This window comes from Phocoena phocoena, chromosome 1 (assembly GCF_963924675.1).
Source record: "Phocoena phocoena chromosome 1, mPhoPho1.1, whole genome shotgun sequence".
Classification (NCBI taxonomy): Eukaryota; Metazoa; Chordata; class Mammalia; order Artiodactyla; family Phocoenidae; genus Phocoena; species Phocoena phocoena.
The window spans coordinates 101161055-101175224 of NC_089219.1; the positions used below are offsets into that span (position 1 = coordinate 101161055).

Here is a 14170-nt window from a genome sequence, read left to right on the forward strand (position 1 = left end):
AGGAAAACAATTTAAACTGGACCCATCGTGTTTAATAATCCTTAAACTGAAATTATAGTTTTAAGGAAACATACTTACCTATTCTGCACCTGAGTAGCTGCAAAATGAACATAATTCTTCTTCTCAAGAAGCTTAGCCAGCAGATTCTCAATTGCACCTTTCTGGTTTTGAAAAGCTTCTTCTAAAAATTGATACCTTTAAAACAAAAACAAAAATTACATTTAAAATGGAAAGTTTACGATTTGGAAAGAAAAACTGCTGCATGAGTCAATCTTTAAACCTTACTTAAATGATCAACACTCTATGCTGGCCACACACCCTCTATGTTACCAGCAACTTTTAACTACCAATCCCCTTTCCCTCTTAACCTGACACTGTGAAGGCACTATTAAGACCAAAAAAATTACTCAAAACTGTTCAAGTGCTCTTAAATTAGAGTTTTGATTCAGGATTGCGTTTTTATAAAAACCTAAATACTGGTGTAAGCTGTATACATTTTAAATCATAAAATACAACCACATTATACAAAATACTTTCAAAGGTGGGAAAACCACCCACAGTTCCAACAACATAAAATCACTGCTACTATTGTAATATCTAGTTCCTTAGTCTTTTCAGTCAGTATGTATGTGCAACTCTGCATTTGACTTTATTCTTTATCTTGTCGTTGCAATCACCCTTGAAATAATTTTTCAGTTCTAGACTGTAAATATTGTCAAACTTTTCCAAAAGGGTTATATCAATTAAAAATATGACCAACACCAGAGTTTTATTTTAACTTTGTCAACAAAGTGGTATATGTTAAGATTTGCTAATATTATAATAGTGAAAATTAGACAGTACAAGACTACAGTTCTTTGCTTGCTAGGAAGGCAGAATGGTTTTCTTTGCTAGTTTTGTTACCTCTGTGTAAATTGCTCATTAAGTCAACAAGTATTTTAGGGCTTCTTCTATATGCTAGGGATACATGGGTAAAATAAAATCCATTATTGTTTATATTTTCATAATAAATAGGCACAAATATGAAATGATACTACACTGTGAAATGAGCTATACTGGAGGCATACATAGTCTGCAATAAGAACACAGTGTCTATGATGAAAGAAATCAAAGACAATACAAACAGATGGAGAGATATACCATGACTATACACCCAAAACAACCTACAGATTCAATGTGATCCCTATCAAATTAGCAATGGCATTTTTCACAGAACTAGAACAAAAATTTTTTACAATTTGTATGAAAACACAAAAGACCCCAAAGAGCAAAAGCAATCTTGAGAAAGAAAAACAGAGCTGGAGGAATCAGGCTCCCTGACTTCAGACTATACTACAAAGCTACACTAATCAAGACAGTATGGTACTGGCACAAAAACAGAAATATAGATCAATGGAACAGGATAGAAAGCCCAGAGATAAACCCATGCACATATGGTCACCTTACTTTTGATAAAGGAGGCAGGAGTATACAATGGAGAAAAGACAGTCTCTTCAATAAGTGGTGCTGGGAAAACTGGACAGCTACATGTAAAAGAATGAAATTAGAACACTCCCTAACACCATACACAAAAATAAACTCAAAATGGATTAAAGACCTAAATGTAAGACCAGACACTATAGAACTCTTAAAGGAAAACATAGGCAGAACACTCTATGACATAAATCACAGCAAGATCCTTTTTGATCCACCTCCTAGAGAAATGGACATAAAAACAAAAATAAACAAATGGGACCCAATGAAACTTCAGAGCTTTTGCACAGCAAAGGAAACCATAAACAAGATGAAAAAACAACCCTCAGAATAGAAGAAAATATTTTCAAATGAAGCAACTGACAAAGGATTAATCTCCAGAATATATAAGCAGCGTATGCATCTCAGTATCAAAAAAACAAACAACCCAATCCAAAAATGGGCAGAAGACCTAAATAGACATTTCTCCAAGGAAGACATACAGATTGCCAACACACACATGAAAAGATGGTTAACATCACTAATCATTAGAGAAATGCAAATTAACACCACAATGAGGTATCACCTCACACTGGTCAGAACGGCCATCACCAAAAAATCTACAAATGATAAATGCTGGAGAGGGTGTGGAGAAAAGGGAATCCTCCTGCACCGTTGGTGGGAATGTAAATGGATACAGCCACTATGGAGAACAGTATGGAGATTCCTTAAACAACTAAAAACATAACTACCATATGACCCAGCAATCCCACTACTGAGCATATACCCTGAGAAAACCATAATTCAAAAAGAGTCATGTACCACAATGTTCATTACAGCTCTATTTACAATAGTCAGGACATGGAAGCAACCCAGGTGTCCATCGACAGATGAACGGATAAAGAAGATGTGGCACATATATACAATGGAATATTACTCAGCCATAAAAAGGAATGAAATTGAGTTATTTGTAGTGAGGTGGAAGGACCCAGAGTCTGTCATACAGAGTGAAGTAAGTCAGAAAGAGAAAAACAAATACCGTATGCTAACGCATATATATGGAATCTAGAAAAACGATACTGATGATCCTGGGGCAGGAGAGGAATAAAGATGCAAACGTAGAGAATGGACTTGAGGACACAAAGACGGGGAAGGGTAAGCTGGAACGAAGTGAGAGAGTGGCATGGACATATATACACTACCAATGTAAAACAGATGGCTTGTGGGAAGCAGCCACATAACACAGGGAGATCAGCTTGGCGCTTTGTGACAACCTAGAGGGGTGGGATAGGGAGGTTGGGAGGGAGGCTCAAGAGGCAGGGGATATGGAGATATATGTATACATATAGCTGATTCACTTTGTTGTACAGCAGAAACTAACACAACACTGTAAAGCAATTATACGCCAATAAAGATGTATTTAAAAAAAAAAGAAGAACACAGTGTCTAAATCTGCCTCAACACCAAGGAATGCTTCACAGAGAAGTCAGAACAGAATTATCCTATGCTAACTGCAGAGGCATATTTGGAGAACAACAAATACTTCAACATACCTAGAGAAAGCCGTGCAAAGATCAGAATGTGAGACAATAATAAAATCCAGAACCAGACTGTGAAGAGCTGGGTATACCATGCTAATTTTTGGATTTTCGTTTTTCAGTAATAGGAAACCCTTGAAGAATTCCAACCAAGATGTAATAATCAGACTTACATTCCAGGAAAATCATCAGACAGAAATATAAAAGATCTGAAGAAGAGAGATGGGGAAGACTAGCTAGAACTCTAAGACAGTAGCTCAGATGAGCTATCAGGGTATGGTACTAATTGGTATAGCTGAATAAACAAACTTGAACAATGGACTCTGTCACAGAGATCAGCATCTTTGGTGATTTGAAAGTTTAACTGGAGCCATATAAAGTAACATCCATGGTATAACCTAAAAACTGAATGCCTAGCTAAGGCAGAGTCAAGAAAAGATCACTGGAAATGAGAAGTTCAAGGTACTGACAAAGTTATAATTGTCTATGTGGACACAAATCATTAAAGTAAAAGCAGAAATTGAGATGAAGAGGAAGGCTATAAGCATCTAGATGTTTGGGCCTTCAGTGAAGGTCTCAGTTAAGGTAAATATAGGAGGAAAGGCTATGAAGTTGTTAACAAAAGGAAAGTCTACTAAATGGAGGGGATCAAGAAGTAAAAGAAAAATTGAGAGAATTAGAAGGCAAAGTTTAGAGCAACAGGGGGATTGCTGTTATAGAGAACAGCTGGCTAATGAGGATTTTATTTTGTGTACTAAGAATTTTTTATTGTAGTAAAATATACATAACAAATCATTTTACGTTTTTAAGAATATTTTTAAAGCAAAAAAAAACTGTCTACAATGTAAAGTCTAGCACATTATAACTCGTATGATATATTAATTAAACAGCACAAAAGCATGTGAGTATTTTAATTTAAAAGGCTTTTAAAAGAGGTTCTACTGTTACATAGGTGAGCAAAGACTATTCCTTCACTGAAGAAACACTGAAGGAACAACATTTTATTTATTTCCTATACCATAATTTCTCTGTGTCCAAAATGAAATACTTTGTTTAAATCTGTACAGATGAAGCAGGAATATGAGATTACCATGCTAACCCTTTTGACATAAGCTTTACATTGTGAGGAACAAAAGATCTTCTGACCCAGAGTTTAATTATGTCTGCAAATAAGAAGGCATTTGGCAGAAAGGTCAACTAGTATCATAACTCACAAAATTTTAATTCACAAAATTTAACCCTGCACAATTTTATTTCTTTTCTCAACTCAAAATAAATGTTTCAGAATCCTGTTTCTAGAAATGTCTTGTTGTATTCATATGAACAAGTAAAAGCAAACACACCATGATACACGTAGGTGAAATGATGTGTCTGTCCTTTCCTCCCCTCATACAGGAGTTGACATCTGCACTGGATGTTAAAGGATGAGTAAGAGCTTTCTAGGTAAACAAACTTGGGAGGAAGGTAAGAGCTTTCACTGGGGGAAAAAATCTGAATGTACAAAAGTACAGTTCTGAGGCCACCTGTCATTTTCAGGGCTAAGGAAAAGAAGACAAAGCTGGAAGAGATGGGGAGGTACCAAATGTTAAAGACCACTGTACATTTTGCTGAAGTTGGACTCAGATAATAAATAATAGTGAACCATCAAGAGACTGATAAAACAGTGACAATCAGGCTTGTTTCTTTTCACTTGAATAAACTTCAACTGTATTATTAGAAGAAAGATACTAACTAGAGCTTAAAAAACAAAAGAACAATATGTAAGCAGTTTTGGCTACAAGCTACTTCGGATTCTCTTAGCTAAAAGAATAAACTAACACTGAATTTTCTTTTTTGAACTGATCAAAGTAATAGTTGAAATACTTCAGAAATGGGGGAAAGAATAACCAATAAATGGATTAAGCATAAATTTGTTAATATGTAAATATATCAAGGAATTTCTTAGATTTTAATCCTGCATATGAAGCAGTGATTCTTAACATGGAAGTCTTAGCCACACTGAGCTATTTTCAGTATTTCAAAATGTCTAGGTAAAAATTATGCACACCCATGATTTACTTATGATGGGCCTTATAAGTAAGACTTACTGTGCTTCTGGCTAGAATTATAGAAACCCAGGATAATATACATACCACTGATTATCATGTTTTGGAGAGAATCATGCTTATATATATATATGTGTGTGTGTGTAATTTATTGAGAAATAAATTATTATTTAATGCAGTTTGCTAAGAAGTTTTTGAAGAGAGGGCTCTCATAAGTATGGGAAATGAATAAAAGGATTTTTTTTTTTCCAGGTTGAGGATCACTTAGCTATTAACTGCAAACTGTAACTTTTAAATGCACATTTAGAGTCTTATTAGGTTCTGAGTTGTACAAGGATGCTACTCTATTTGCCAAGTAATTACAGTATTATTCTTAGTAACTGTCAGAGTGTTTAACAATTGATAAGATTTTACTCTGGCACTTCTAGGGAAATATATTATCTTAGTTTGTATCCAAATTGACTATCTAGGGAAACATTTTTTAAAGCTGATATGTAGTAATTCTGACTCAGTTTCTTTCTTAATTCAGTTATTCCACAAAATTTCATAAATACGAATTACATAAAATTACATAAAATTTCAAGCATATAATAAACTACAGATTCAACCCCACTGAACCTATCATCCACTTGCAAAGAACATCCATTTATAGCCAATTTGTCAATATATCCACCTACTCTATCCTCAAGATTACTCTTAAAAAATTCCGAACATCATATTTTATCTCAGTATTTATCAATCTAGAAATGACAACAATTAGCCTGTTTTGAGAACTTACTCTGTTTTCGGGCACTTTGTGAAGTATCTGACATGGATTCTCTCATTAAATCTTTAGAAAGATTTAATGACTAGGTACTATTATTGTCTGCACAGTCATAGATGACTTGGACAACTTTCTATGTCTCAGTTCTTCAGAAAAATGTGTAATATTCATCGCATTTATCTTACAGGACTACTCCAAAAATTAAATTGATCAAAACAACACAAAGCACTTAATCAACATAGTGCTTTGCTTACTAAAGCACAGTAAGAGCTTAAAGCCAGTTATCACCACTATTTTTGGCAATAATTTTAAATGATTTGCACTGTTAAAATAAAAAACTTCAATCCTTCAACAACAAAAAGTCTACAATGTATATAAAGACCTCATAAAAGTGTTTTTGAGAATTTTTAAATGAGGCTATCTATGTTCCTCATTCAAGACAATATATGAAAGGGAGATGATTATGCCATAAAAGTTCAGCAAGAGCTGCAGAGAGCACGCACTCTGAGCAACCATGATGAGAACCAAAAGGGTAGAAATCTCAAGAAAGCTTCAGGAAGATATCAGGATTCTCACATAAATAGAACAAGAAACAAAAGCCAACTTTAATTAAACCTCAAAAGGAACACAGTGACATCAACTGATGTTTCAGTTACTTAAGACTTCATTCGTAGAACAGGCTGCTACTTTATATTGCTGCCTTTCTTCAAATTCACTAATCTTTTCTTCTGTAACATCTAATCTGCTATTAATCCCATCTGAAATCAAACAGAAAAAAACTGGGGGAGGGGACAAAAGAGGAACAGTGAGTTTTAGGACAACTGTAATAACGCTAATAATGTATGAGTGGCATCCCCAAATGGGAAGGGAGAGGGAACAGGGAAAAAATATTGGAAGAAATTATAACAATGGAATAAAATTTCCCAAATTTGATGAAAACTATAAAACCTATATAGATCTAAGAAGCTCAACATCCTCCAAGCACAGGAAACATTAAAAAAATTACACAATGGTATATTATTTCCAAACTGCTTAAAGCCAATAATAAAGAAAAAAAAATTTTTAAGTTCCTAGAGGGAAAAAGATACATTAGAACAGAGGAATAAAGACAGAACAGTAGACTTCTCAATGGAAACAATGCAAGCCACGATAGAGTAGAGCAACGTCTTTAAAGTACTGAAAGAAAACTGTCAGCCTAGAATTGGTTACACAGCAAAAACAGCTTTCATATATGAAGGTGAAACTTTTGGGGATGATAAATATGTTCATTATTTTGATTGTGATGATGGTTTCACATAACTATGCCACCATAAGGCAGAGATCTAAAGGAGCTATGAGCTTAATGTAAGGATGTAATAAGAGTAACCTGCTCCTCTACCAACTCTACAGGACTAAAAGCAAGTTACAATAATGCTGTGGAAGAGGAGAGGGAAGAACCCTTAGAAGTAGCCGTCATAAAGCACCCGATGTGGATTTTTAGACAAAGTGCACATCATCTGGTTGTCTGAAACAACTTCATTCTGGATATTTAATGGTCCCAACCTGGCAGTGCTTGTATGCACTGGCAAAAGGAAATTCAAACCTTTACTGAAGAAAGCATCATAATTCTAGACAAAGTATGTGCATAAATAATTTTCAAGGAAAATGAGAAGTTCATAGTTTAAAACAGCCATATATATATAAAGAAACAAAGCACCTTGAGCAACAGAAAAACAAAGAGGAAGAAAAGACCCACTAACAAAAGCAAAATATCTCTACTTACTACTATATTTAAGGAATGAAACACAAGCTACAACTATTTTTAAATGGGGGTAAAGAATACAGAGGACTTCTAACTTTTTTGGGCAACTCCCTGTGAATCTCAAAACAAAACAAAAAAATCTCATATCTCAAAATATAATTTTTTTAAAGGGGGAGTAACAGATTTAAACTTTTTTAAGTGTAATGAATGGATTTTAATGGAAGCTTAACATAACTAAAGAGAATATTCATAAACTGAGACTGTTCAAAAGAAAACGCCTGTTTCACATTTAGAACTAAAAAAAAAAAAAAAAAAATGGGAAATACGTAAGTTAAGAGACATGGAGAATGGTATGAGGGAGTCTAACATACAGATGTTAGAGTTCCAGAAGGAAAGACAAGAACACAACAGATGCATTACTTGGTGAGATTACTGATTGAAAGACACAGTCCAAAGATTGAGAAAACCAAATCAAAAGAGGTAATCCTAAAAAGCAGTCAGAAAATGAAGACAGGTTACCTTCAAAAGAATAACAGGTAGAATGTTTGCTGAACTCTTAAGGGCAAAAAGGCAATGTACTTGTACAACCAATGTGCTAATAACAACAAAAAATAATTGACAACCTATACATAAAATGCTATACAAAGCAAAAATGTATTTCAAAAAATGAAAGCAAAATGGAGACATTTTTAGACAAACTAAAACAAAATTCACTGCCAGGGGACGTTTAGTGAAGATTCTAAAATAATAAACTTCAGGCAAGGAAGATGAATCAAGGTAGAAGGTCTGAGAAGGTGGAAGGAAAAAAACAAAGCAAGGAAAAAAGTGAAATAAATCTGTGAAACACTATATTGTATACCTTTAACTTACACAATATTGTACATCAACTATACTTCAATTAAAAAACAATTTTAAAGAGTAAAAAACAGTGAAGTAAATCTAAAACACTATATAAAATCAGTAATAGTGTATTCAACAGGGGTAAGAAAACAGAAAATTAAAATACATTATAATTATAAGGAGAGTAAAGGAGAGAGAGGAATAAAGTTTTAAAAAAATTTTTAACTGAGGTACAGTTGATGTACAGTATTTCGTTTCAGGTGTACAACACGGTGATTCACAATTTTCAAAGGTTATATTCCATTTAGTTATTATAAAATATTGGTTATACTCCCTGTGTTGTACAACATATCCTTGTAGCTTATTTCTTATATACCTAGTAGTTTGTACCTCTTAATCCCCTACGCCTAATTACCTCTCCCCACTTCCCTCTTCTCACTGATAACCACTAGTTTGTTCTCTATACCTGTGAGTCTGTTTCTTTTTCGTTATATTCACTGGTCTGTTTTAATTTTTAGATTCCACATATAAGTGATATCATACAGTATTTTGTCTTTCTCTGTTTGACCTACTTCACTTAGCATAATACTCTCCAAGTCTATCCACGTTGTTGAAAATCGCAAAATTTCATTCTTTTTTATGGCTGAGTAATACTCCTCTGTGTGTGTGTGTGTGTGTGTGTGTGTGTGTACACACACACACACACACACATTATATCCTCTTTTTCCATTCATCTGTTGATGGACACTTAGGTTGCTTCCATATCTCTAGCAATTGTAAATAATGCTGCTATGAATGCTGGGGTGCATGTATCTTTCCAAATTAGTGTTTCCATTTTCTTCAGATATATTCCCAGAAGTAGAACTGCTGTATCATATGGTAGTTCTATTTTTAGTTTTTTTGAGGAATCTCCATACTGTTTTCCAAAGTGGCTGCAGCAATTTACATGTCCACTAACAGTGTTAAGAGGGCTCCCTTTTCTCCACATGCTCACCAACATTTATTATTTGTGGTCTTTTTGATAATAGCCATTCTGACAGGTGCGAGGTGATATCTTATTATGGTCTTGATTTGCATTTCTCTAATGATTAACGATGTTGAGCATCTTTTCATGTGCCTGTTGATCATCTGTATGTCCTCTTTGGAAAAATGTCTATTCAGGTCTTCTGCCCATTTTTTAATCAGGCTGCTTTTTCCTTTTTTTCTTTTTTTTTGATGTTGAGTGGTATGAGCTGTTTATATATTTTGGACATTAACCCATTATTGGTCATATCACTTGCAAATATTTTCTTCCATTCAAGAGGTTGTCCTTTTGTTTTGTTGATGGTTTCCTTCACTGTGTAAAAGCTTTTAAATTTAATTAGGTCCGATTTGTTTATTTTTGCTTTTGTTTCCTCTGCCTTAGGAGACAGATCCAAAGAAATACTGCTACAGTTTACAACAAACAGTGTTCTGCCTATGTTTTGTTCTAGGGGTTCTATGGTTTTTGGTCTTACATTTAGGTCTTTAATCCATTTTGAGTTTATTTTTGTACATGGTGTTACAGAATGTTCTAATTTCATTCCTTTACATGTAGCTGTCCAGTTTTCCCAGCACCACTTACTGAAGAGACTGTCTTCTCCACTGTATATTCTTGCCTGTGTGGGTTGATTTCTGGGCTCGTCATTCTGTTCCATTGATCTGTGTCTGTTTTTGTGCTGCTTTGATTACTATAGCCTTGTAGTACACTCTGCAGTCAGGGAGTGTGATACCTCCAGCTCTGTTCTTTCTCAAGATTGTTTTGGCTATTCAAGGTCTTTTGTGTTTCCCTACAATTTTTAAAATTGTTTGTTCAAGTTAACTCTGGAAATTATCTTTGGTATTTTGACAGGGGTCACACTGAGTCTCTAGAGTGCCTTGGGAAGTATGGTCATTTTAACAATACTGACTCTTCCAATCCATGAACACAGTATACCTTTCCACCTGTTTGTATCCTCTTCAATTTCTTTCACCAGTGCCTTATAGCAGGGGTCAGTCCCCAACTGGGCCGCACAGCAGGAGGTGAGTGGCAGGCAGTGAGCAAAGCTTCATCTGTATTTACATCCGCTCCCCATGGCTCACATTACCACCTGAGCTCCACCTCCTGACAGATCAGCAGCAGCATTACATTCTCACAGGAGCACGAACCATACTGTGAACTACACACTTGAGGGATGTAGGCTGCCCGCTCCTTTTGAGAATCTAATGCCTGATGATCAAAGGTGGGGCTGAGGTGGTGATGCTAGCACTCGGGAGTGGCTGCAAATACAGATTATCATTAGCAGAGAGGTGTGACTGCACAGAGGCCATAATAAATCAATTGCTTGCAGACTCATATCAAAACCCTATCAGTGAGTGGCAAGTGGCAAGTTGCATCTTAAAGGGTAGACTGGACATAAGCAATACACTTCGGGTGTCACTGTCTCCCATCACCCCCATATGGGACCATCTAGTTGCAGGAAAACAAGCTCAGAGCTCTCACTGATTCTGCATTATGGTGAGTTGTATAATTATTTCATCATATATTATAATTTAATAATAATAGAAATAAAGTGCACAATAAATGTAATGGGCTTGAATCATCCCCAAATCCACCCCCGGCCCAGGTTCGAGGAAAACTGTCTACCACAAAACTGGTCCCTGGTGCCAATAATGTTGGGGACTGCTGCCTTATAGCACGGGCCTTTTATCTCCTTAGTAGGCTTATTTCTAAATATTTTATTCTTTCTAATGAGATTATAAATGGGATTGTTTCCATAATTTCCCTTTCTGATAGTTCATTGTTAGTGTAGAGAAATGCAACAGATTTCTGATATTAATTTTGTACCCTGCAACTTTACTGAACTCATTGATGGGCTCTAGTAGTTTTTTGGTGGGGAACGAAGTTTTAAAGTGGTCTGAAATTATTAGGCAGTGGGTGATCATATTAAGTACAGACTTTGATAAGTAACAATTAAGAGAAAAAAACAGTATAAATAACTTTGGAGCTAGTAAAATGTGGGGAATGGAATTATGAAAAATACTTAGCCAATCCAAAAGAAGAAAGAAAAAGGAAAAATAAAGTGGGAAGGAAAATAAGAAATGATGAAATGGTAGATTTAAATGAAAATATAAGTACAGTTGATCCTTGAACAATGCAGGGGTTAATCTGCATATAACTTACAGTCAGCACTCCCAATTCAGGGTACCTCTGCATGCAGGGATTCAACCAACCAGACTGTGCAGTACTGTAGTATTTACTATTGAAAATATCCATGCATAAGCTGACCTATGCAGTTCAAACCCATGTTGTTCAATGGTCAACTGTACTTACATTACATTTAAGTCACTACGTCAGCTAAAGGATAAAGATTCTTAGGCTTAATTTTGAAAAATCCAACCATATTTGTTCATAAGCAACAAATCCAGAACATAAGGATAACAGCAAAGCAGAAAGTAAAAATGAAAAAGGTATACCATGCAATTCACTAACCAAAAGAAAGCTGGCTAACAAGACAAAATTCAAGGTTAACGTAAGAGACAGGTCAACTCAAATGGCTCAATTCACCAGTAAAATCATTTTAAGTATGTTCCTGACAACATAGCTTAAATGTATAGAGAGCAAACAGTGATAAAACAAGAAGAATTTAAGAAACTGAGAATCATAATTGGAAATTTTAACACATCTCTTAGTAAAAGAACAAACTTTTGTTCTTTTACTGAGGCTATAGATAGAACACAACATACTTGAGGACTATACTTGAGTGTAGAACACTACCTGAAGTACAATATACATTCTTTTCAAATACACACAGAACCTTCAAAGAAAGCAATTTTATACTAGGCCAGAGGTCAGCAAACTTTTCGTGTAAAGGTCCAGACAGTACTTATTTTTAAGTTTACAGACTCTAAGGCCTCTATCACAACTGCTCATCTGTTCCTCTGCCTTCACAGTAAAGAGAGAAGCCATGGTAGCATGATTGGATTTGGTCTATAGGTCACAGTTTACCAATGGGTGGGTGAACTAGCCCATAAAGTGTTAACAAATTTCAAAAGACTGAAATAATACAAGCCACATACTCTAACCACAATGTAAATAAATTAAAACTCAAAGGGGGGGGAAAAAAGATAAGTTTTCCATGTGTTTGGAAGTTAAACAAAAAACTATTCTATAACCAATCCACTGTTCAAAGAAGAAATTATAATGGAAACTAGAAAATATTTTGAATTAAACTGTCAAAATTCCATGTAACAAACTGTAAGATAGGACTATGGCAGTACTTAATAGGAAATTAATATTTATTAGGAAAAGGGATGAAATTTAGTAAGCCAAGCATTCATCTCAAGAAAGGAGAAAATAGGGACTTCCCTGGTGGCACAGTGGTTAAGAATCCGCCTGCCAATGCAGGCGACACGGGTTCTATCCCTGGTTTGAGAAGATCCCACATGCCGCGGGGCAACTAAGCCCGTGCACCACAACTACTCAGCCTGCACTCTATAGGGCCTGCGAGCCACAACTACTGAGCCCACGTGCTGCAACTACTGAAGCCCATGGGCCTAGAGCCCATGCTCCACAACAAGAGAAGCCACCGCAATGAGAAGCCCGTGCACCAAAATGAAGACTAGCCCCTGCTTGCCACAACTAGAGAAAGACCACACGCAGCCACAAAGACACAACGCAGCCAAATATTAATTAATTAATTAATTAATTAATTATAAAAAAAGAATGGAGAAAATAAACTTAAAAGCTGTTTCACAGCAAAGGAAACTGTAAACAAAACAAAAAGACAACCCTCATAATGGGAGAAAATATTTGCAAACAAAGTAACTGACAAGGGATTAATCTCCAAAATATACAAACAACTCATGCAGCTCAGTATCAAAAAAAACAAACAACCCAATCAAAAAATGGGCAGATGATCTAAACAGACACTGCTCCAAAGAAGACATACAGATGGCTAAAAAGCACAATGAAAAGATGCTCAACATCACTATTAGAGAAATGCAAATCAAAACTACAATGAAGTATCACTTCACACTGGTAAGAATGACCATCATCAAAAAATCTACAAACAATAAATGCTGGAGAGGGTGTGGAGAAAAGGGAACCCTCCTACACTATTGGTGGGAATGTATAATAAATTGGTACAGCCACTATGGAGAACAATATGGAGGTTCCGTAAAAAGTTAAAAATAGAGCTACCATGTGATCTAGCAATCCCACTCCTGGGCACATATCTGGACAAAACCATAATTCAAAAAGATACACGCACCCTAATGTTCACTGCAGTACTATTTACAGCAGCCAGGACATGAAAGTAACCTAAATGTCCATCAACAGAAGAATGGATAAAGAAGATGTGGTGTATGTGTATATATATACAGATATAGATATAGATACAGATATATAGAGATATATATACACAATGGAATATTACTCAGCCATAAAAAATAACAAAATCATGCCATTTGCAGCAATATGGATGGATCTAGAGACTGTCATACTGAGTAAGTCAGACAAAGACAAATATCATATGAAATCGCTTATATGTGGAATCTTAAAAAAATGGTGTGAATGAACTTATTTACACAACAGAAATAAAGTCACAGGTGTAGTAAACAAACTTATGATTACCAGGGGGTAATGGAGAGGAGGGATAAATTGGGAGATTGGGACTGACATATACACACTACTATATATAAAATAGATAACTAATAAGGACCACAACTACTGAGCCTGTGTACTGCAACTACTGAAGTCCACGCGCCTAGAGCCCGTCCTCCGCAGTGAGAA

General features: G+C 35.4%; 1 protein-coding gene across 2 annotated transcripts in view; it reads right to left on the reverse strand.

Moving 5' to 3' along the window:
* TRIM33 (tripartite motif containing 33) overlaps positions 1-14170 on the reverse strand; it is a 146851-nt gene that overhangs the window by 35140 nt on the left and 97541 nt on the right. For both annotated transcript variants that reach the window (XM_065898214.1, XM_065898215.1), the window contains exon 5: positions 79-195. In XM_065898214.1, coding sequence (XP_065754286.1) covers positions 79-195 — 117 coding nt within the window. The remainder of the gene's footprint in view (positions 1-78; positions 196-14170) is intronic.